At 51.2% G+C, this 20,834-nt stretch overlaps 2 protein-coding genes across 3 annotated transcripts in view; one reads left to right on the plus strand and one right to left on the minus strand.

The window, feature by feature from the left end:
• Nucleotides 1-18,950, minus strand: part of TBC1D13 (TBC1 domain family member 13) — a 250,374-nt gene extending 231,424 nt beyond the window's left edge. Inside the window, exon 1 of the mRNA XM_085614058.1 lies at nt 18,684-18,950. Coding sequence (XP_085470184.1) covers nt 18,684-18,712 — 29 coding nt within the window. The 5' untranslated portion in view covers nt 18,713-18,950. The remainder of the gene's footprint in view (nt 1-18,683) is intronic.
• The window catches only part of ZER1 (zyg-11 related cell cycle regulator), a 387,007-nt gene continuing 385,063 nt past the window's right edge, over nt 18,891-20,834 (plus strand). The window contains exon 1 of one of the 2 annotated variants that reach the window (XM_085614054.1): nt 18,891-19,025. The gene's annotated coding sequence lies outside the window, so the exon portion shown is untranslated. The remainder of the gene's footprint in view (nt 19,026-20,834) is intronic. The other variant, XM_085614056.1, reaches the window with a different exon arrangement.

A 20,834-nucleotide genomic window follows, 5' to 3' on the forward strand; every position in this document is an offset into this window, starting at 1 on the left:
GGAGCTTGTTGTGAGGTGTGCTCTGATGTTTACGTTTCCAACTCAGGTCACAAACCATAACACGTTTAAATCCTGGTTTCTCCACTTGACACCAACCGTGTGATCTTGCGCAAACCACTTTAACTCCCGGTGCAAAGTTCCGGATTTCCCGGGAACGGTCTAAGCTCCAATATCAAGCCTTATCTTGGAAGACTGCATCCACCTGCACTGGAGCCGCACTGTTGGGGTCCCCCGTACCCCAGGATGTCCTCGGTGCTGGCAGAGCTGCAGAAAGGAGGTCCAAGGGTCCGTCCCTGCCGCGCCGCTCTGTTGGAGCCGGCCTCGTGGCGTGGTTCTGTTCCCCCTCGCTAAGCCGCACGAGGTCCCCTGCACCTCGGGGCTCCTCCATTTTGGATTGTACGTGACTCTACGCACCCGCCTACGTGACCCCGCTCCACCCGGCCTCGGTCCCAGCGGGCCCGACATCGAGGCGCCAACCCCTGGCCAGGGGGATACCACGTGAACACTTCCCCACTCCTGGCGGAGGGCAGTATCGATGGGACCCCCAACCGTCCTCCCACACCTAGGTGCGATCGCCCCACAGCTCTCTGGGGCCTGGCGCCTCTCCTGCTGGGCGTCTGGCCGCTCCCAACCCGGCCTCTCCGCCCCCCCGGGCGCAAGGGTCCGGACATCAAAGGGCTCCAGACCTATATCTGGGGCGACCCGGAAACAAGACAGCAGTTGTATCCCGGAGTCAAGAGCCCTGCTGATCGGATCGCGGCTGACCCTACGGAGAAAGACTCATCCTGGAACCACGCTCTGAGCCCTGCTGACTACGTCGCGGCTCCACCGTGCTTAAAGACCTTCACGAACCTTTGGGGCCCTGCTGTCGCGGCCCGACCTTGTTGAACTTACCATCAGAGCCCAGCTGACCTCGTCGCGGCTCGACCGAAGCGGACCTACCACCGGAGCCCTGCTGACTGTGTCGCGGCTCGACCCAAGCGGAACTACCACCCGAGCCCTGCAGACACCGTCTCGGCTCTCCACGTCCGAGCTGCTTTGAGACCAGCACGCAAGGTCTGGCGCAGAGCCTCCCCGTACCAGACTGGTACTAAGACTGTCCCGCTACCCTGTCCCTACAAAGACATTGAGACTCTTTCTGGATCACTCGATCCCACTGTCAATATATTGAATGTACTACCATTGATAAAGTACCGAGATAAGCAACTGATACGGAGTCCTGTGTGGTGGTGTTACTGGGCCTAGTACGATCACAGGAGAAGGACCTCTCCTAGGAGGCTTCTCAGCGGCGCTCGGCTATAACTTTGCGGTAGGAAGGTGCTCCGGAGTGGTCCCCCCGACTCCCCGGTGGTCCTCCCTCCAACACGCTCCTTATGCGCCCTTGGCTCCTCTGTGCACTGCACCCTCAGCTGCAGCGGGTGGAGCACGAAGGATCCGCTGAAGAGTGGGCGTGGTACCCTGGCATCCCCGGGTCCGCACGGGTCCAGCTGGGAGTGCGAGGTGAGTGTGTGGGGTGCCACAGGTGTACTCTTCTTCCCCTGCAGTTAGCCTTGCGGAGCTCTCAGCTATGGCACAGTACCGGTGCTTGACACTGATCCTCCCCCCTACCTTTAAGTACAGTGCATCCGCCCTATCCAATTACAGCGCCATTTCCACCCCCGCGGCCCCTCCCGGCCCCTTGTGCGCTCTATTGTTTGCTAACAAGCTTCTGATGCAATTTAAGAGCCGCCAGACTCTGCCAGGCCGGGAGGATGCGCCTTATTCATGAGGCGCTGCGGTGGCGAACCTTCAAGTCTTGGCACCTCCCACAGTGCCCTCGTATGATGGGCAAGGCGCTATAGGTCACCCCTCTAAAGGCAGCTCAGTGTGTTGGGACCCAACTGCAAAGAGTACCATTAAACCCAGGCTGTCATGATTGGGCAGATATAGGCCACAATCCTTACGAGGTCGATATATTTACAGCCATATGTGAAACTCAACCTGTTATCCTTCGGAGATCTATATAATCAGGGCCACTTGAATTATGCGATTCTGCAGCCGCAGCGTTTTCCACATAATTATGGATTTGCCCAATTTGCCACTTTATCCATCCACTGCTGTATCTGCAGATTTTAACCAAACAATGAGTCTAGCTGAATCGCATCAAACGTTACTAAATATGTGGCGACCCCTGTTTCCGCACAATAGAATGCCACCCGCAAAGGATGACTGGTTATCCATCCTTCAGTTGTTTATGACCGTATTTGGTTGTTAAACTGGTACCAATGAGGTCAAATCTTTTGCCAGAAAGTGTTAGCAAGTATAAAAAACCACAAAATAATGAAGCAATACTATAAAAAAGTGCCTCATTATACTGCATAGTTGCCTTTTTTGCCTCCTAGTTTGGTCCTCCCTTTCTGCGTCATTCGAGTGGCTTAGGAGATAATAAATATCATAATTCAAATTAGGCATGTCAAATTTCCGAGGTCGATAAAAATAGTCCTGCAGGTGGCACAGCCTTTAATCCGTCTGAGGCTGCTAATGTGAAGGACATTCTACTCACTCCCTCCACTGTTCAACAGCAATCTAGATGATACCAAGAAAGGGGCGGGGGAGGGGGGAAATAAATGCTCTATAATTGTATTATCTTAGCTTTTATTTGTCTCGAGGATTGTATTCACAATGTTAGCATACACTATACATTGGTTCTTTTCTCTCCGGCAGATCTAGCATCTTTGAGCTTACCCCTTTACTGCACCTCCTTTCAGCACTGAAGTTGGCAGACATAGTGATTGTGGTGCGGCTGTGGTGGGAAGGGAACGTTTGGGAGTACTTGTGAGGGGGAAGATTAAAGTTAACAACCTCTGACTGTTCGGGGCAACACGTTCTGCTTACATGATGAGTGTGAGCTCAGATGCATGATGGGTCGTGTAGTTTCCTTGGTCCTTGCGAGGGTAGTTAATCCTACCCAGATTGTATTTTTGTTACAGGTTCGGATTTATAATTCTCCTGTAAGAATGAGTTAAAAGTAGGGCTACAAGTCTTAGAAGGCACAGCGAAAAACCTGAACTCGGCGAGCTGCTCACGCATGGATCAGGGCACACGAGAACTTAAACAAAATCGCCTTCAAAGTCTCCTAAGTGCGAGGTCAAGAGGCAGGTCAGTGGGTCCTATAATTCAAACAGAGGACGTAGTCTTAGGGCTAGAGCAGCCGACTTTGGAGCTGACGCACAGGGTTCGAGTGTCGGCCTTGGTTCAGCATCCTGTGATATCTTAATCTTTCCGTGTTTATAAAAAATGAATGTGTCTTGTGTAAGGTAACTGGTGGTCATTTAAAGCGCTCCAATACCTTTGCGTAGAGGTTGCGCTATATCAACCTGCAAGAAAATAAACAATGGATTTAGGAAGAGAAGGGGGCCGCAGAGGTGGGTGTTCATAGCTCTTTGACTTCACAGCCTGTAAGCGCTTTGTGAATATACACATCGTTAGTTTAAACAAGCGCGCGCCTCGCGCTACAAGTGGGGGGGGGGGGGGGGGGGGAGTGCAAGAGCACACAAAGCGTTTCCCTTGCAGGAGCATTTGAGAGTGATTAGGCTATTGACATTGTGTAAATAATAATGCCGTTTCTTTAAATCTTTTAAAAACTAAAAAACATAAACAAAAATAATGTCATGAGCAATGCCAATAGCTCTAACTTTAACAATGCCGAGACCATTGCATTGTAAATGCTTGTTTTTAATTTGGTTAAAAGCAAAGTATAGCTTGTTAGCTAGAGCCCTTCTTGGTACTAAGTGCGGTTTGAAATGGAATCTCGTGTCTATTTCCACCCCTAAATATTTGGAAGCATTGCCCAAGTCAAGGCTGGTCCCTGCTGCTTTCCATTTGAATTTCATGTTTTGCTGCCTGACTTTCGACGAGAAACAGATCATTTTTGTTTTTCTCGAATTTAACTTCAGGCCCGATGATTCAGTAACTTAGAGAAGAGCTGTGATATGTCGCTGGAGGCTGATTCGGGTCTGGCTGCAAAAGACAATGTCGTCTGCGTATTGTAGACTGCGCGCACAGGTCTCTATCACTCCAAGCTTCCCATAGACGGGCATCCAAGCCTGCTGTATATATATTGAAAAGGCATGGGGCAAGAACACAGCCTTGATTTAGGCCGATGAAAGTGGGAATCTTTTTAGTCATTCTATCAGACCTGCCTATTTTGACTCATACCCAGGTATGTGAGTATAAATTGATTATAGCTTCGAGGAGTTTCGGTGGTGCGCACATTTGGTCATTTTTGCCCAGAGCAGGTCCCGTGGGACCGTGTCGAATGCAGCTGTTAGATCAACAAAGCAGGTGTATAAGTTAGAGGATTTGTGATTGGCCTTTTCAATGAGAAGACTGTGGCAAGAAGATCGGTGGTCGTGCTCATGCCCCCCCTAAAAGCCGTTTGTGTGACCGGGATACTGTTTTCTGCTGATGCCCAAGCTTCCAAATCTGTTAATAGATTGCCAGCCTTGAGAATGGCTTTGACATCCATTGTGTATGGCGCTCAAGGGGTCAAGAGTACCCCACACTCCCATCTGAACCCCCATAAAACATGTAACGACCCTGAGCCTCAGAGAGATTGCGTATGGTCCTCAAGGAGTCGAGGGTAGCCCACAGCCCCATCTGAACCCCCCATAGACATGTAACCCCCCTGAGCCGAAGTGATATTGCATATGGCATTCAAGAGGACGAGAGTACCCCACAGCCCCATCTGAACCCCCACAAGACATGTAACTCCCCTGAGCCTAAGAGACATTGCGTATGGCACTCAAGAGGCCGAGGGTAGCCCACAGCCCCAACTGAACCCCCATAAGACATGTAACTCCCCTGAGCCTAAGAGACATTGCGTATGGCACTCAAGAGGCCGATGGTAGCCCACAGCCCCAACTGAACCCCCATAAGACATGTAACCCCCCTGAGCCGAAGTGATATTGCGTATGGCACTCAAGAGGCCGAGGGTAGCCCACAGCCCCATCTGAACCCCCACAAGACATGTAACTCCCCTGAGCCTAAGAGACATTGCGTATGGCACTCAAGAGGCCGAGGGTACCCCACAGCCCCAACTGAACCCCCATAAGACATGTAACTCCCCTGAGCCTAAGAGACTGTGTATGGCACTCAAGGGGTCGAGGGTACCCCACAGCCCCATCTGAATCCCCATAAGACATGTAACCCCCCCCGAGCCTAAGAGACATTGCGTATGGCACTCAAGGAGTCAAGGGTACCCCACAGCCCCATCTGAACCCCCATAAGACATGTAACCCCCCCACCCCTAGCCTAAGAGACATTGCATATGGCAATCAAGGGGTCGAGGGTACCCCACAGCCCCATCTGAATCCCCACAAGACATGTAACCCCCCTGAGCCTAAGAGACATTGCGTATGGCAATAAAGGGGTCGAGGGTACCCCACAGCCCCATCTGAATCCCCACAAGACATGTAACTCCCCTGAGCCTAAGAGACATTGTGTATGGCAATCAAGGGGTCGAGGGTACCCCACAGCCCCAACTGAACCCTCACAAGACATGTAACTCCCCTGAGCCTAAGAGACTTTGTTTATGGCACTCAAGAAGCCGAGGGTACCCCACAGCCCCATCTGAATCCCCATAAGACATGTAACCCCCCTGAGCATAAGAGACATTGCGTATGGCATTCAAGGAGTCGAAGGTACCCCACAGCCCCAACTGAACCCCCATAAGACATGTAACCCCCCCCCCTGAGCCTAAGAGACATTGCGTATGGCAATCAAGGGGTCGAGGGTACCCCACAGCCCCATCTGAACCCCCACAAGACATGTAACCCCCTGAGCCTAAGAGATATTGCGTATGGCAATCAAGGGGTCGAGGGTACCCCACAGCCCCAACTGAACCCCCACAAGACATGTAACCCCCCCTGAGCCTAAGAGACTTAGTGTATGGCAATCAAGGGGTCGAGGGTACCCCACAGCCCCATCTCAACCCTTATAAAACATGTAACTTCTCTGAGCCCAAGACTTTGTGAATGGCACTCAAGGGGCTGAGGGTACCCCACAAGACATGTAAATCCCACGTAAAGACATAGTGTAGGGCACTCGAGGGGGCAAGGGTACCCTACTGTGCCTATTGTCACCCTATGGACCCTCATACGACATGTGACTGAAATGTTTCTTTCCCTTTGGACCAGCGACGGTATGAAGTTGGGGCACCCTGGCACAGCCCTGCTTATGTTTGACCTCAAGTCTGTAAAAGGTGCCCAGTGCACTTCCAGGATCCTGTATTCGAAACTGCAGTGGCCATTGCCCTCTGCCTGCTTGGGAGAATGGTCTAAATGCAGAGGTAATGTGGGGAAGCGTTTAACATCGAAGCACTCCCAAAATAAACATGCAGGGGATCAGAAGTGAATGAGCCATAAACAGGCCTTTACATTTTGTTTTCATCTTGTCACATTTGCTGGGAATTTGAAGACAGGGGTCAAATGTCAGGCTCTGTCTTCCAAGGGAGGCGGATGTTTACTTTTCTTTCACTGACTGCAAAGTGAGAGAATGTTTGTGAAAATCTTGCTGGGGACTGTGTTTGTGAAAGGGAAAGGCTGGCAGGTGTTATTTTTTCTAGCACACAACAAAATGTAAATGCCAGTAAATGAACTGTAAAAATATTGCAGAATATTATAGAATTAGGAAAGCACAAATGAAGCATATTTTTTTTAAATCTAAAGTGTGGTGAAAACAAATATTTTTAATATGAATCAAAAGTAATCAATACACTAGGCCGATGCAGATTTATCAGCTCCTTAATCTGGGATGGAATTGAGAGGATTTTGTAATTATTGATTAACTACTTTAGCCCTGAATTCATCCACCATAGGCAGAAAACTAACTTTTGGATTCAATGGCGTTAGATATAAAGGTCAGTATAGATCTGGTCATAGAACCTGGGGCCAGATACACGATAATCAGGAGCAGTGAATGTTTATATAGACCATCAGATGTGGGTATAGTGATTGCCACATATTGCACTAGTTCAGAGGAATGGTTAATAAGATGATAGGACCCAACCGCGGTATAGTACTACACCGCAGTATGCTGTTGTTCATGCCTAAAAACTCCTAGTTGCATGGGCCATGGACTGTGACAGAGGCCAGGCCTTCGACTAGTCTCACCGCCAGGAAGACTAGTGGTCCCTTGGCCACGCCGCTCCTTTAATCCATTGACCTCCAGCACACTACTCTGCCCCGCGACATCTGGTGGCGACTATCAGCCACAGGCAGGCGGGCAGGAGAGGTGCCGCTGGACCAGATACTAAACAACCCAGTTCAAATGGGGCTAATCAGAGGTGGACTGAGGACATAATAGCAGCCTTGTGCTTTTTGACAACTTCTTTTATAAAGGAAAACAAACTGGCCTAGATTCCCAAGTGATGGAAACAGTGGAAACAAGCGAGGATATCCGAATTACCAAAGTTAGAGAGCACTTGGCCAATCCGTTGCCTGACAGAGGTCTCCTTTCCCAACGATTACTAACGCCTTTCTTTTCTCTACATTTAAGTCTATTGGTGCCCATTCATTCCCAAATAAACAGCATGGTGTGCTAAACACCTCATGATGAGCTGAATTGTCCCTCAACCTTATAATATCTGGGAAGCGTCGACATACATCTTTAAACCCCTGTGCGCCAAAGCCTTGGCAAGATGGGCCATGTATATATTAAAGAAGGGGAGATCACCGTTGTGAGAAGCTGGCCTGGTACGTGATGTACACTAATGTAAGTGGGCGCCTTGCACCAGTCCAGACAACACTTACGGCGATTTAGGAGATCGTAGAAAGCTCTCTAAGTGGTAGCTGTGGAGAGCAGCCTTCAGGCTTAGTACAGAAGGAGTGCAAAGCAGCTTGTTTTACCAGAATGCAATCTAATAGTGTATACTCTCTAACCCGTTCAGATATCTCCTACAAGGAGATAAACACAATGCACACAATACTTTGCATAAAAATACAGTAAATAGCACGAAATACATATTGGAACTGGGGGGCGGCGACCAACCCATATACTAAGAAAGTGGTATATGAACCACGACTCGGGTCAAGACCAGGGATGTGGAATTCCTACTGCCCGACGCCCGGGACATATTGTTTGGTGTCAAGGGCAACACATTTTTATGTGTATTTTGTCCTTGGGACAAGTAGGCCCAAGCCCCTGTAGCATGAACCCTTTGGCTGCCAGTCTGCAGTACCACATTATGGATCAGGGCCTTGGCACTGTCTGCAGTTAAGGTGATATTTTTGTCCATGTGTTAATGCTGTTCAAACTTGTATTTATGGTTCATTAATTGAAAGCCTTTATTATTAGAGTGAGCGCTCTAAGTAAATGTAAGCTCTGACCGCACTACTAACAGTGGTTCCAGTACACATGTGTACACGTTTTCAAAGTTTGGCAATATGAGGCTATATATAATGCTCCCAGAATGCTCTCTCATTCGATGCAAACATTTGCAGAAGCTTGAAAGCAAGATTGACGATTCTTTACTTTCAAAATAAAATGTTCATAAAAAAATTAAAGCAGGAAAAAAACATTGTGCTAAACTACTGTAAAATATCAGGTACCATTTCTTTGCAGCATCATTTAGTAACATGCGTTGATGCATGCTAGTATTTCCCAAAAATATTCATGATGGAAAATCAGTGTAACCAGTTTCAATAAGATTATGGAAAGCAAAAATAAACAAGCATTGGAAATTGGTGATCAGCTTTTTAGTTTTGTCAATGTGTGAATGGTTTTGGCATGGTTTTGTAAAACCTTATGGGTGTGGGAGCTGTTGGGCCCTCAACATTTTAACAAACATTGGAAAAAGCAAAAATAGTTTTTGGTCTCAAAAAAATCACACTCTGCCGCAGTACTTACTGGCACTGCACAAAACTACTTTGTGTGCCGATATGCTCTTTGTGAAAGAGTAGAATGCGGTCACTCACAGTGAAGACAGCCGATAGAGCGAGAGAGAGGATTTTAATAAACACAAAAGGTCATGGTCAACGCCAGACCAAATGAGGGGCCTAATTAATAATGAAAGTCTCAAAAGTGCGCCAATGGCATATGTCCTTGTATTAAGTGCAGCTATACAGCTTTTGTAAATTACAAAGAATTTACTGAAGTAGAACAAGAAATAGTACTCCTAGAAAATATTTGTGAACTGCATTTAGCATGAGTAAATACGCATGTGTAGATTTGCTCATGGAAAAATCTGAGTGTTGCAAGTTCACTTTCCCTCCAAACAATTTTTTCCCAACTCAAGAAGACTATTTACGTCTGCCATTGTCAGGAGTAAATTTCCAACATTTCTCAGTATGGGGAAAAATTAGAAAAGAGTTATTGAAAACCAATAAAAAATGTGAGTTGGTAGGTTTGCACAGACTTAACAGGGCATTCTAACCCTAAAACTATTGCTTACCACCACCTTAAGCCCCAATCTGTAAATCTGTGGAATTGTGGCAACATTGGGGGATTGCAAGTATTTAAACACTACTATGGTATGAGCCCTAGCATAATCAGAGAGGCTATATCAGAACTCTCATATAATGGGATTGCTGCTATAATTTGTCACCGCACTACATGACACCAAAGGGACCAGTGGATTTGGTTACAGGACAAGTAGATTTATGAAGCAACCTGTCCCATGGACAAGTAGATATTTTATTAATTTCAACACCCCTGCAAGACAAGGTCGAGAGGACGTAGAAGTGCTGGGGACCCAAGGAACCACCCAAGGTGAGTGACTAGGAACCCCACGGAGAGCGTATGCAGTGTGGGAACACGACTGTGTGCTCTGTACAACTCTACTTGTAAGTCGTGGTTGGAATTTTAAAGATTAAGGTTCCCTTCCCAGTGGACCCTGAAGAAACCCCGGGGAAGACAGAAGGTTGGAGAGCCAGCTCCCAGCCATGGATAGCCTAGTACCTACATTACCTACACCAGGGAAGCCGGGTGCATACGTGTGAAGTGGTGTCGAAACCGCTGTCGAACCCAATGCAGGACTTCAGGAAAGTGCCCCTGCTGAAGAAGGAGAAAGTGTCTGGTGGTATCCGAAGGTGGATTCTAGGTGAGGGGCACCTGCAAGCAGAGGGGACAGACTCTGTGTCACTCAGGAGTGACCAGGAGACTTGGAAGACAAATGCTCTCTGATGTCGGGTGTTGCAGGATGGGTGACGATGACCTTGACTATGCAGCTGTTAGGACCAGTCGACGCTGAGGAAGACCAGGAGCCATGCACGAGCTGTCCCACAAAGGATGTCGATTGCTCAGGGGTCGGTGTCCGGCAGGAGCACCAGCAAGCCTTGGCAAATGCAACCAACACAGGAATTGAAGAAGGAGCAACGTCGGTACTAGCAAGGTCCAGGGGACTCACCACAAGCAGGGGAGTCAGGGCAGGCCCCGAGCAATCAGGGAAGCCCAAAAGAAACAAAGTTGATCCTCAAATGGAACCACAGGCCGCAGGCACTGGAGTCGCGAGGACCTAGAGAAGCTCACCAAAAGATGCAGGGCGTGGTGCACACAATGCTGTGTGGCTGAAGATTCTGGTCACTGGAGGTACTTGAGGTTGGGGCTACTTGGAGCCCAAAGAGCTTCTTGGAAGGAAGCCAACAAGCCTTTGCAACTGCAAGTTGACACGATACTCATGGGTTTGGTTATTTCAACCCCCACAAGGTATACTGGCCTCAAACTTGGTGAGAGGGCAGGGCAAGTCTCAGTAGCTGTGGAAAACCACCACCTGTATTGCAGAACCTTACGGAGTCCGGAGCAGCTCAAGATCAGCAGACCAGTCGACTTAGTTGCAGTGCCTGCGAATGCAGGGGAGTGACTCCTTCACTTCAAGGGAGATTCCTTCAGGTGTCATTGATGCCCACAGGCCTCGGAAGGTTCCTGTATGGTGCACAGGCACAGACGAAGCAGCAGACTGGAAAGGAGACAAAGTCGAGCCCAAGCGAAGTCCAGAGTGCCCAGACGGTAGAAGAAGTGGTGTCTCATCTGAATCTTCTCCTACGATGAATCTAGGGACCTACACCCAGGTAAGCCCTTAATTACCCTAAGGAAAGGGTTGGGACGATTCAGGGGACCCTCCCAGGGGAGGGTACGGACAGGGGGGAGGTTACTCCAATGTCCTTTGTCCATTACGCACCAGAGCAGGAGCCAACGGCTCCAAGGAGTGGTTTGAGCTGGACTATGCACGGGCACACCTAATGTGCCCCTCATGCAGAATGAGTGGCTCTGGCAAGCACACCCACCCTACCCCAATATACTAAATCCTGTCTGGGAGGTGGTCACAGCTCCCTATGACAGGATACCTAGTGTTCTGTCTTCCCCTGCTCGAGTTTGGCTCAGTAGCAGGAGGGCAGAACCGTGTCTCTGGCCGGCAGCAACCATTTTGTGCTGTCCGGGTAAAGAAGGCTGGCACCGGGAACACTAAGAGCCTAACAGAGGGCTCTTGCAGTGCTTCGAATCATACCTCCCACACCGTTTATGGTGTGAAGGTATGATTCCAACATGTTTGATACCAAACATGATAGGATTTGTTGCAGCCAGTTCCAAGATGGTCATTGTGCAATTACACGGTGCCCTTCTATATAGTATATAGTTGCTTCACTGACAACCCCGGAGAATGGACTCCGTAGGCTGTAGAAGCGGTGTCCTGCTCATGCAAGGGCACCCTCATACTTAGAACCAAGCACCCTGCCTTCTGGATTGATAAGGGCTGCTATAGGGGTGACTTATGGGTCTTAAGTGCAGAGACCCTAGATATAGGAAGCCTATATCTTTAGTAAGTGGTGCTAGCACCAGGTTATACAGGCTGCAATGGCAGGCCTGTAGTTCCATTTTGAACGGTCTCCCATGTGTGGCATACTGCATGCTTAGGCCCATGGGGGACCCCTGGGTTACCTATGCCCTAGGTACCAGAGTACCATATACTAAGGACTTATAAGGGTAGCTCAATATCCAATCTGGGGTGTACCTAAGTACTGGACATAACAATTTAGGGAGAAAGCAGATAGACTGGGGTCCATTTTAGCAGGATCTCTGTCAGACTAGTCAAAAACCAGCATAGCACCAGGCAAAATGTTGGGGTAACCATGCAGAAGGATCCTACCTTCCTACAACTGTGATACCCCACAGGCAATTTGAAATGGGTTAGCCAATTTACCTGTCTCTGGCCAAGGAGAAAAGACTGAAAACTAGCAAAATCTTTATCGTCCAGACACACTGCGACTATGCAGTTAAGAAGGACGGAATGGCCCACAATATCAAAAGCGCTAGACAGGTCTAGGATTATCACATCATTTATAAATCCCAGATCACAGTCCATGCGCAGATGATCGAATAGTAAATGTGATTCCATGTTATGAGTTGGGTGGAATCCAGCTTGCATATCATCCAAGAAAAACAATGTTTGGAGATGAGAAGAAAGAGTTTTGCATACATGCTTTTCAAGGTTTTTTGCCCCAATAGCAAAGAAGGAAATAGGGCAAACGTTTTTAGAATCAGCAGGGTCCAACTTGAGCTTTTATTGCAGGCGGAACACAATGACACCCTTGACGGGACTCGGGACTATTCCTACCTCTAAATGAATGATTAGAGGATCAGCGATCGTACTGGTGATTGACTAAATATCTGAGGAGAACAAGGGTCTAATGGGCAGAGTCTGATTTGACCTTTGCTAACTTAGATAAGTCTTCTTTAATGAGGGCAAGCAGATTAAAAGAACAAACTTCAGGGCCAAGCACTAGTGGTATAGATACACTAGAATATATCTGCATTCATTTTTAAGATTTAATCTACATAGTAATTATTAAGTAGGTTGAAGAAATTTCAAGACAGAAACAAACTTGGGGTAATCATATGTCAGAAAGTTATCTTACAATCTTAAAAATCTTTTTCTCTATTAGTGATGTCGCTTATTTTGGGAGGAATAGTATTCTTGCATCAATTTGCAAATCAATTTTTTTTTAATAAACTGTGAGGCTTTTATTTTTTAACTCTGCTTTGTCTCGATCTCCATAATTTGTCTTCCAAGTGCATTTCAAGGGTCCTCACTTCTGTGAATAACAAGGAGCTGGGTTAAAGGGGTTCGGTCTACTTTTAAAAGTCAAAGAAGTATAGAGATCTGTTACAGTCGCCAGCATTTGTAAAGGTAATACTTTACGACTCAAACGTCTTCTGTTGCACAAAGTTAGACTCCTTGAGGAAATAAGAGAATTCATTCAAATCGACCTCATGCCAAATCCGACATAGCTTTTTAGACTTTGTAGTTGAAAACAAATCAATACGTTATCTTAGAACAAACTTAATTATAAAGAGATCCGACCAGGTACTAGGGATGCAGAAGGTGAACAAGTCAACGAGCAGACAGAGTGAATTTCATTCAAAATTGATCCGACTAGTACCTGGGGTGATTGAAGGTGAACAAGACAATGTGCATAAACATAATTATAAAGTGACATGACCAGGTACCAGAGGTGACTGAGGGTGAACAAGTCAACACACAAAGTAAATTTAATTATAAAGCGATCTGAGCAGATGCCAAGGGTGACTGAAGGTGAACATATGAATGCCACTTAGCAGGAGAACAGCAGTTTATCTTGGATTGCATATATACTAATTCACCACTAATTCTTTATGAGTTCAGATTAGCGTGCTACTCGCCGAAAAAGCACTTTAACACCCCACGTGGGGTAGGAAGCGCTATATAAATACAAACCTTTTCCCCTTTTCTATCCCTCCACTATCGTTCTCATTTCAAATAACTGACTGACATATCCACCACTCAAATGTGTTTCTTATTTCACTATACTAATTCACCACTAATTCTTTATGGGTTCCAGAGTAGCGTGCTACTCGCCGAAAAAGCAATTGACCCCCTTGTCAGGGGTAGTAAGCGCTATATAAATGCAATTACAATACAATGCAATACATAGAATAGACAATAATAAAGTGCTATGACCAGAAACCAAGGGTGACTGAAGGTGAAAACACTCAACGCGCAGATGAAGTAAATGTAATTCTAAAGTAATACGATCAGGTACCAGATACCCAGGGTGGCTGAAGGTGAAAAGTCAACACGCACAGAGTAAAATTAACTATAAAGTGATATGATCAGGTACCTGGGGAGACTGAAGGTGAAAATGTCAATGCACAAAGTAAATTTCAATTTAAAGTGATCCGACCAGGTACCAGGGGGGACTGAAGGTGAACAGGTTAACGTGCAGACAGAGTAAACCGAATTACAAAGTGATCTGACCAGTAGCAGGGGGACTGAAGGTGAACATGGCTGCCACACCTTCCATTTACTTGCCAGTTCTGTTTTGAAAGTGTACATGAAAACCTCTGGGGACAGCAATAGAGGGCTCAGTTAACCAAGTCTCTGAAATAATAAAACATCAATGGCTTTGCGAACAAGTACTAGAGAGCAGTTTGCTTGACCATGATAATTAGTAGCTGCAGGTGAATAATAATGAACGGGGATGAGCACTCTAACCTTTACAGTTAGCCAGGTGGAGGCCTGCTTCAGACTCCTCGGCTGCATGATGGGGAACAGTTGGCAGGAGAGGGCATCTGACCTACAGACACGTGGGTTGGTGGCAGCGGGCACAGGCAAACACCACGTCTTTTAACATTTCCTGTTTGTTCTGCTGAAGAGAACACAGTGTAACGCATTCTGTGGATGCCACCCCTTGGCTCCAAAGGATGTAGATATGGCCTGTTCTACAGAGCTGTCGACCAGCTCTTTACAGTGCTCATACAAATAAAGCTGCAGCAGATAACGTCATGTCAACATCCCCAATAGTTGGCACCAAACATGTTTAATGAACCACACTTTTGACCAGCGGGGCACGTAGCTCAAGGTCCGTGTGCCCCCCCCCCCCCCACCAGATTGTGCAGCCCTCATACTGTGCCAAGTGAATTGAATACTGTACCCCCTTCTGCAGAGAACACAGTATGCAGAATCCTGTGCCCCGTGCACCAGGGCGCTGCGTCTTCCGCAGACTCCGGTGCACCCTGCACTAGTGGGGTACAGGGGTACAACCTTCAGCCTCCTGCACTAGTGGGGCACAGACACCCAGCACTAGTGCAGTGCAGACTCCTGCACTAGTGGGATGCACAGAGTCCTGTACTAGTGGGGTACACAGGCTCCTGTACTAGTGAGGTGTAGACTCCTGCACTAGTGGGATGCACAATCCTGTACTAGTAGGGTACACAAACTCCTGTACTAGTGAGGTGTAGACTTTAGCACTAGTAGGGTACAGCCTTCAAAGTCCTGCACTAGTGGGGCGCAGACTCCAGCACTAGTGAAGTGCAGACTCTTGCACTAGTGGGATGCACAGAGTCCTGCATAGTGGGATGCACAGACTCCAGTATTAGTGAAGTGCTGACTTCTGCACTAGTGGGGTGCACTTCCTACAGACTCCTGCACTAGTGGGGTACAGCCATCCAACTCCTGCACTAGTGGGGCACAGACTCCAGTACTAGTGAAGTGCTGACTCCTGCACTTCTTACAGACTCCAGCACTAGTGGGGTACAGCCTTAAGCCTCTTGCACTAGTGCGGTGCAGACTCCTGCACTAGTGGGATGCACAGAGTCCTACACTAGCGGGGTACACAGACTCCTGTACTAGTGAGGTGTAGACTTTAGCACTAGTTGGGTACAGCCTTCAAACTACTGCACAAATGGGGTGCAGACTCCAGCACTAGTGAGGTGCTGACTCCTGCCCTAGTGGGGTGCACATCCTACAGACTCCTGCACTAATGGGGTGCAGTCTTCAGACTCCTACACTAGTGCGGTGCACAGACTTGTGCACTAGAAGGGTACACAGACTACATATCTCTGCACTAGTGAGGTGCAGACTCCAGACTACTGCCCTAGTGGGGCGCCCAGACTCCAGCCCTAGGGGTGGGGCCCAGACTCCAGCCCTAGGGGTGGGGCCCAGACTCCAGCCCTAGGGGTGGGGCCCAGACTCAATCAATCAATTAATCTTTATTCGGATATAAGAATATCCATAAAAGAGCATGACACAAAGGAACAAATAAAACATTGCATGTTTAAGTCAATATACACATAGTTAAAAGCAATAAAACTTTGCGGCTTCTACAATTAAGCAAAACAGCGTCACTAAACCGTCATGGACGTGAGAATTAGGTGGAACCACTAGGGAAGTGGGACTCTGAATATAGCAGCAAATTATGGTAAAGTGCAAGGATTTGACAAGTTGAAGCGGGATAATAACTCATGGCCCGCGCCAATGTAAACAACGTGAGACTCCCTAATAACATTAGACCAGCCATTAAACAATATTAAACGGATCCTTGGCTGTTGCAATATTAAAAAGGAGGCAGAAAGTATGCATTAAAACTGCTACCGGGACTAATTAAAGAATAAAAAACATTCATCATAAAATTAGCTAATAAAAACAAGAAGCCCGGGCTATATTGAAGCAACATACACATCTGTACCCCATAAAAACAAGGATGGCTACTCCTCACTTCTAGTATTCCTTAGTAATACAGCTGATCTTAAGAAATTCACAGTGCTGAACAGCGTAAATGGGTCTGAGGAAAGTTTCAGGAACAAAAGTGCCACCTTAGCCTGGATAAATTTGGTGCGTCTTAAAATAGTTTTTAAAAACAATGACCTTGGGTACGCATAAAAGGGACAAAGTAAAACAAAATGGGGAGTATCTTGCGGAGATCTCTGATCGCAGCCACAAGGTCCCTTTGTGTCAATGTCTGCTGTGAACCCTGCAGGAACTGATACAATATGATGCAAAAGATTCAGTCTAAATCTGGTCATTAAGAATCTATCATGTTTGTTGTATATATTAGACAGATGAAATTCCATTCCCGGCAATGATTTTGTTTGCAGGTGGGCCCAGACTCCAGCCCTGGGGGTGGGGCCCAGACGCCAGCCCTGGGGGTGGGGCCCAGACTCCAGCCCTGGGGGTGGGGCCCAGACTCCAGCCCTGGGGGGCCAGACTGCAGCATTAGGGGGTCCAGACTCCTGTCCTAGGGGGGGTCTAGACTCCAGCCCTAGGGGTGGGGTCCAGACTCCAGCCTTAGGGGTGGGGTCCAGACTCCAGCCTTAGGGGTGGGGTCCAGACTCCAGCCCTAGGGGTGGGGTCCAGACTCCAGCCCTAGGGGTGGGGTCCAGACTCCAGCCCTAGGGGTGGGGTCCAGACTCCAGCCCTAGGGGTGGGGTCCAGACTCCAGCCCTAGGGGTGGGGTCCAGACTCCAGCCCTAGGGGTGGGGTCCAGACTCCAGCCCTAGGGGTGGGGTCCAGACTCCAGCCCTAGGGGTGGGGTCCAGACTCCAGCCCTAGGGGTGGGGTCCAGACTCCAGCCCTAGGGGTGGGGTCCAGACTCCAGCCCTAGCGGTGGGGTCCAGACTCCAGCCCTAGGGGTGGGGTCCAGACTCCAGCCCTAGGGGTGGGGTCCAGACTCCAGCCCTAGGGGTGGGGTCCAGACTCCAGCCCTAGGGGTGGGGTCCAGACTCCAGCCCTACTAGGGGGGTCCAGACTCCAGCCCTACTAGGGGGGTCCAGACTCCAGCCCTACTAGGGGGGTCCAGACTCCAGCCCTACTAGGGGGGTCCAGACTGCAGCCCTACTAGGGGGGTCCAGACTCCAGCCCTAGGGGGGTCCAGACTCCAGCCCTAGGGGGGTCCAGACTGCAGCATTAGGGGGTCCAGACTCCTGTCCTAGGGGGGGTATAGACTCCAGCCCTAGGGGTGGGGTCCAAACTCCAGCCCTAGGGTGAGGTCCAGACTCCAGCCTTAGGGGTGGGGTCCAGACTCCTTTCCTAGGGGGTCTAGACTCCTGTCCTAGGGGTGGGGTCCAGACTCCAGCCCTAGGGGTGGGGTCCAGACTCCAGCCCTAGGGGTGGGGTCCAGACTCCAGCCCTAGGGGTGGGGTCCAGACTCCAGCCCTAGGGGTGGGGTCCAGACTCCAGCCCTAGGGGTGGGGTCCAGACTCCAGCCCTAGGGGTGGGGTCCAGACTCCAGCCCTAGGGGTGGGGTCCAGACTCCAGCCCTAGGGGTGGGGTCCAAACTCCAGCCCTACTAGGGGGGTCCAGACTCCAGCCCTACTAGGGGGGTCCAGACTCCAGCCCTACTAGGGGGGTCCAGACTCCAGCCCTACTAGGGGGGTCCAGACTGCAGCCCTACTAGGGGGGTCCAGACTGCAGCCCTACTAGGGGGGTCCAGACTCCAGCCCTAGGGGGGTCCAGACTCCAGCCCTAGGGGGGTCCAGACTGCAGCATTAGGGGGCCCAGACTGCAGCATTAGGGGCTCCAGACTCCTGTCCTAGGGGGGTCCAGACTCCTGTCCTAGGGGGGTCCAGACTCCTGTCCTAGGGGGGTCCAGACTGCAGCCCTAGGGGGTCCAGACAGCAGCCCTAGGGGGGTCCAGACTCCTGTCCTAGGGAGGTCCAGACTCCAGCCCTAGGGGGGTCCAGACTGCAGCCCTAGGGGGGTCCAGACTGCAGCTCTAGGGGGGTCCAGACTGCAGCCCTAGTGGGGTCCAGACTCCAGCCCTAGGGGGGTCCAGACTGCAGCCGTGGGATGCACAGAGCCCAGCCAAGCTTTCAGGGACCTACCCTCACAGCCCCCCACCGGGACACCCCCTTGTCGCCCCCTCACCGGCCCTGGTGCCCCCACCCGCTCTCACCGGCCCTGGTGCAGGCTCGGGCTGGACATGGTGACTTCCTGGTCCCGGCGGAAGTGGCGCGCGCGTGAGATGGGTCCGGGGAGGGAACAGCGGCCGGGGTCTCGGGTTCCGGGGGTGTCCGGGAGAACGGAAGCCCCGGGCGGCGGGTTGTGTCTGAGGGAGGGGCCGGGACCAGCGCCAGCGCCCCCCCCCGGAACCTTTTCACTGGCCGCCGTTCCCGGCCGGACCAAGTTCGCTGCCGGAAGAGGGTCCGTTGCTAGGGCCCGTCCCGGAAGTGACGCGGGAGTTTGTTGACAGCTGAGGCTCTGAGGACAGACCGGGAGGGCGGCCCGCCTCCAGCCGGTGAGTGCGAGGGAGGGGTGAGGGGCTGAGGGGGTGAGGGGGCTTTAGGATCGGGGACCCCCCCTTGCATAGCCCCCCTGCGGGGGCAACTCCTACTGGGGCACCCCCGGCTGAGGACTCCCGGGGCAGCCGGGAGGAGTGGGGAGCCGGGGGCCCTTACCCCGGGGCAGGGGCTCACCCCTCGGAAGGTGGTGGTCTCCCCCCGACCGAGGGCAGGTGCCTCAGTGCCCAGCGCGCTCCTGCCCCAGGGCCCTCCGATAGGCCCCGCTTCGGTGATGCGCGCAACGCCCACATAACCCCGGGAGTCATAGAGCCCACGAGGCGCTATCCTACTCCTGACCCCGGTGCACCCTGAGAGGCGCTATCCTACCCCTGACACCAGGGCACCCTGAGAGGCGCTATCCTACCCCTGACCCGGTGCATCCTGAGAGGCGCTATCCTACTCCTGACCCCGGTGCACCCTGAGAGGCGCTATCCTACCCCTGACCCCGGTGCACCCTGAGAGGCGCTATCCTACCCCTGATCCCGTTGCACCCTGAGAGGCGCTATCCTACCCCTGACACCAGGGCACCCTGAGAGGCGCTATCCTACCCCTGACCCGGTGCATCCTGAGAGGCGCTATCCTACTCCTGACCCCGGTGCACCCTGAGAGGCGCTATCCTACCCCTGACCCCGGTGCACCCTGAGAGGCGCTATCCTACCCCTGACCCCTGTGCACCCTGAGAGGCGCTATCCTACCCCTGACCCCGGTGCACCCTGAGAGGCGCTATCCTACCCCTGACCCGGTGCACCCTGAGAGGCGCTATCCTACCCCTGACCCCGGTGCACCCTGAGAGGCGCTATCCTACCCCTGACCCCGGTGCACCCTGAGAGGCGCTATCCTACTCCTGACCCCGGTGCACCCTGAGAGGCGCTATCCTACCCCTGACCCCGGTGCACCCTGAGAGGCGCTATCCTACCCCTGACCCCTGTGCACCCTGAGAGGCGCTATCCTACTCCTGACCCCGGTGCACCCTGAGAGGCGCTATCCTACCCCTGACCCGGTGCACCCTGAGAGGCGCTATCCTACCCCTGACCCCGGTGCACCCTGAGAGGCGCTATCCTACCCCTGACCCCGGTGCATCCTGAGAGGCGCTATCCTACCCCTGACCCCTGTGCACCCTGAGAGGCGCTATCCTACCCCTGACCCCGGTGCACCCTGAGAGGCGCTATCCTACCCCTGACCCCGGTGCATCCTGAGAGGCGCTATCCTACCCCTGACCCCTGTGCACCCTGAGAGGCGCTATCCTACCCCTGACCCCGGTGCATCCTGAGAGGCGCTATCCTACCCCTGACCCCAGTGCACTCTGAGAGGCGCTATCCTACCCCTGACCCCGGCGCACCCTGAGAGGCGCTATCCTACCCCTGACCCCGGTGCACCCTGAGAGGCGCTATCCTACTCCTGACCCCGGTGCACCCTGAGAGGCGCTATCCTACCCCTGACCCCAGGGCACCCTGAGAGGCGCTATCCTACCCCTGACCCCGGTGCACCCTGAGAGGCGCTATCCCACTCCTGACCCCGGTGCACCCTGAGAGGCGCTATCCTACCCCTGACCCCGGTGCACCCTGAGAGGCGCTATCCTACCCCTGACCCCAGTGCACCCTGAGAGGCGCTATTCCACTCCTGACCTCGGTGCACCCTGAGAGGCGCTATCCTACCCCTGACCCCGGTGCACCCTGAGAGGCGCTATCCTACCCCTGACCCCGGTGCACCCTGAGAGGCGCTATCCTACCCCTGATCCCGTTGCACCCTGAGAGGCGCTATCCTAC

This window comes from Triturus cristatus, chromosome 1_2, assembly GCF_964204655.1.
Source record: "Triturus cristatus chromosome 1_2, aTriCri1.1, whole genome shotgun sequence".
Lineage (NCBI taxonomy): Eukaryota > Metazoa > Chordata > Amphibia > Caudata > Salamandridae > Triturus > Triturus cristatus.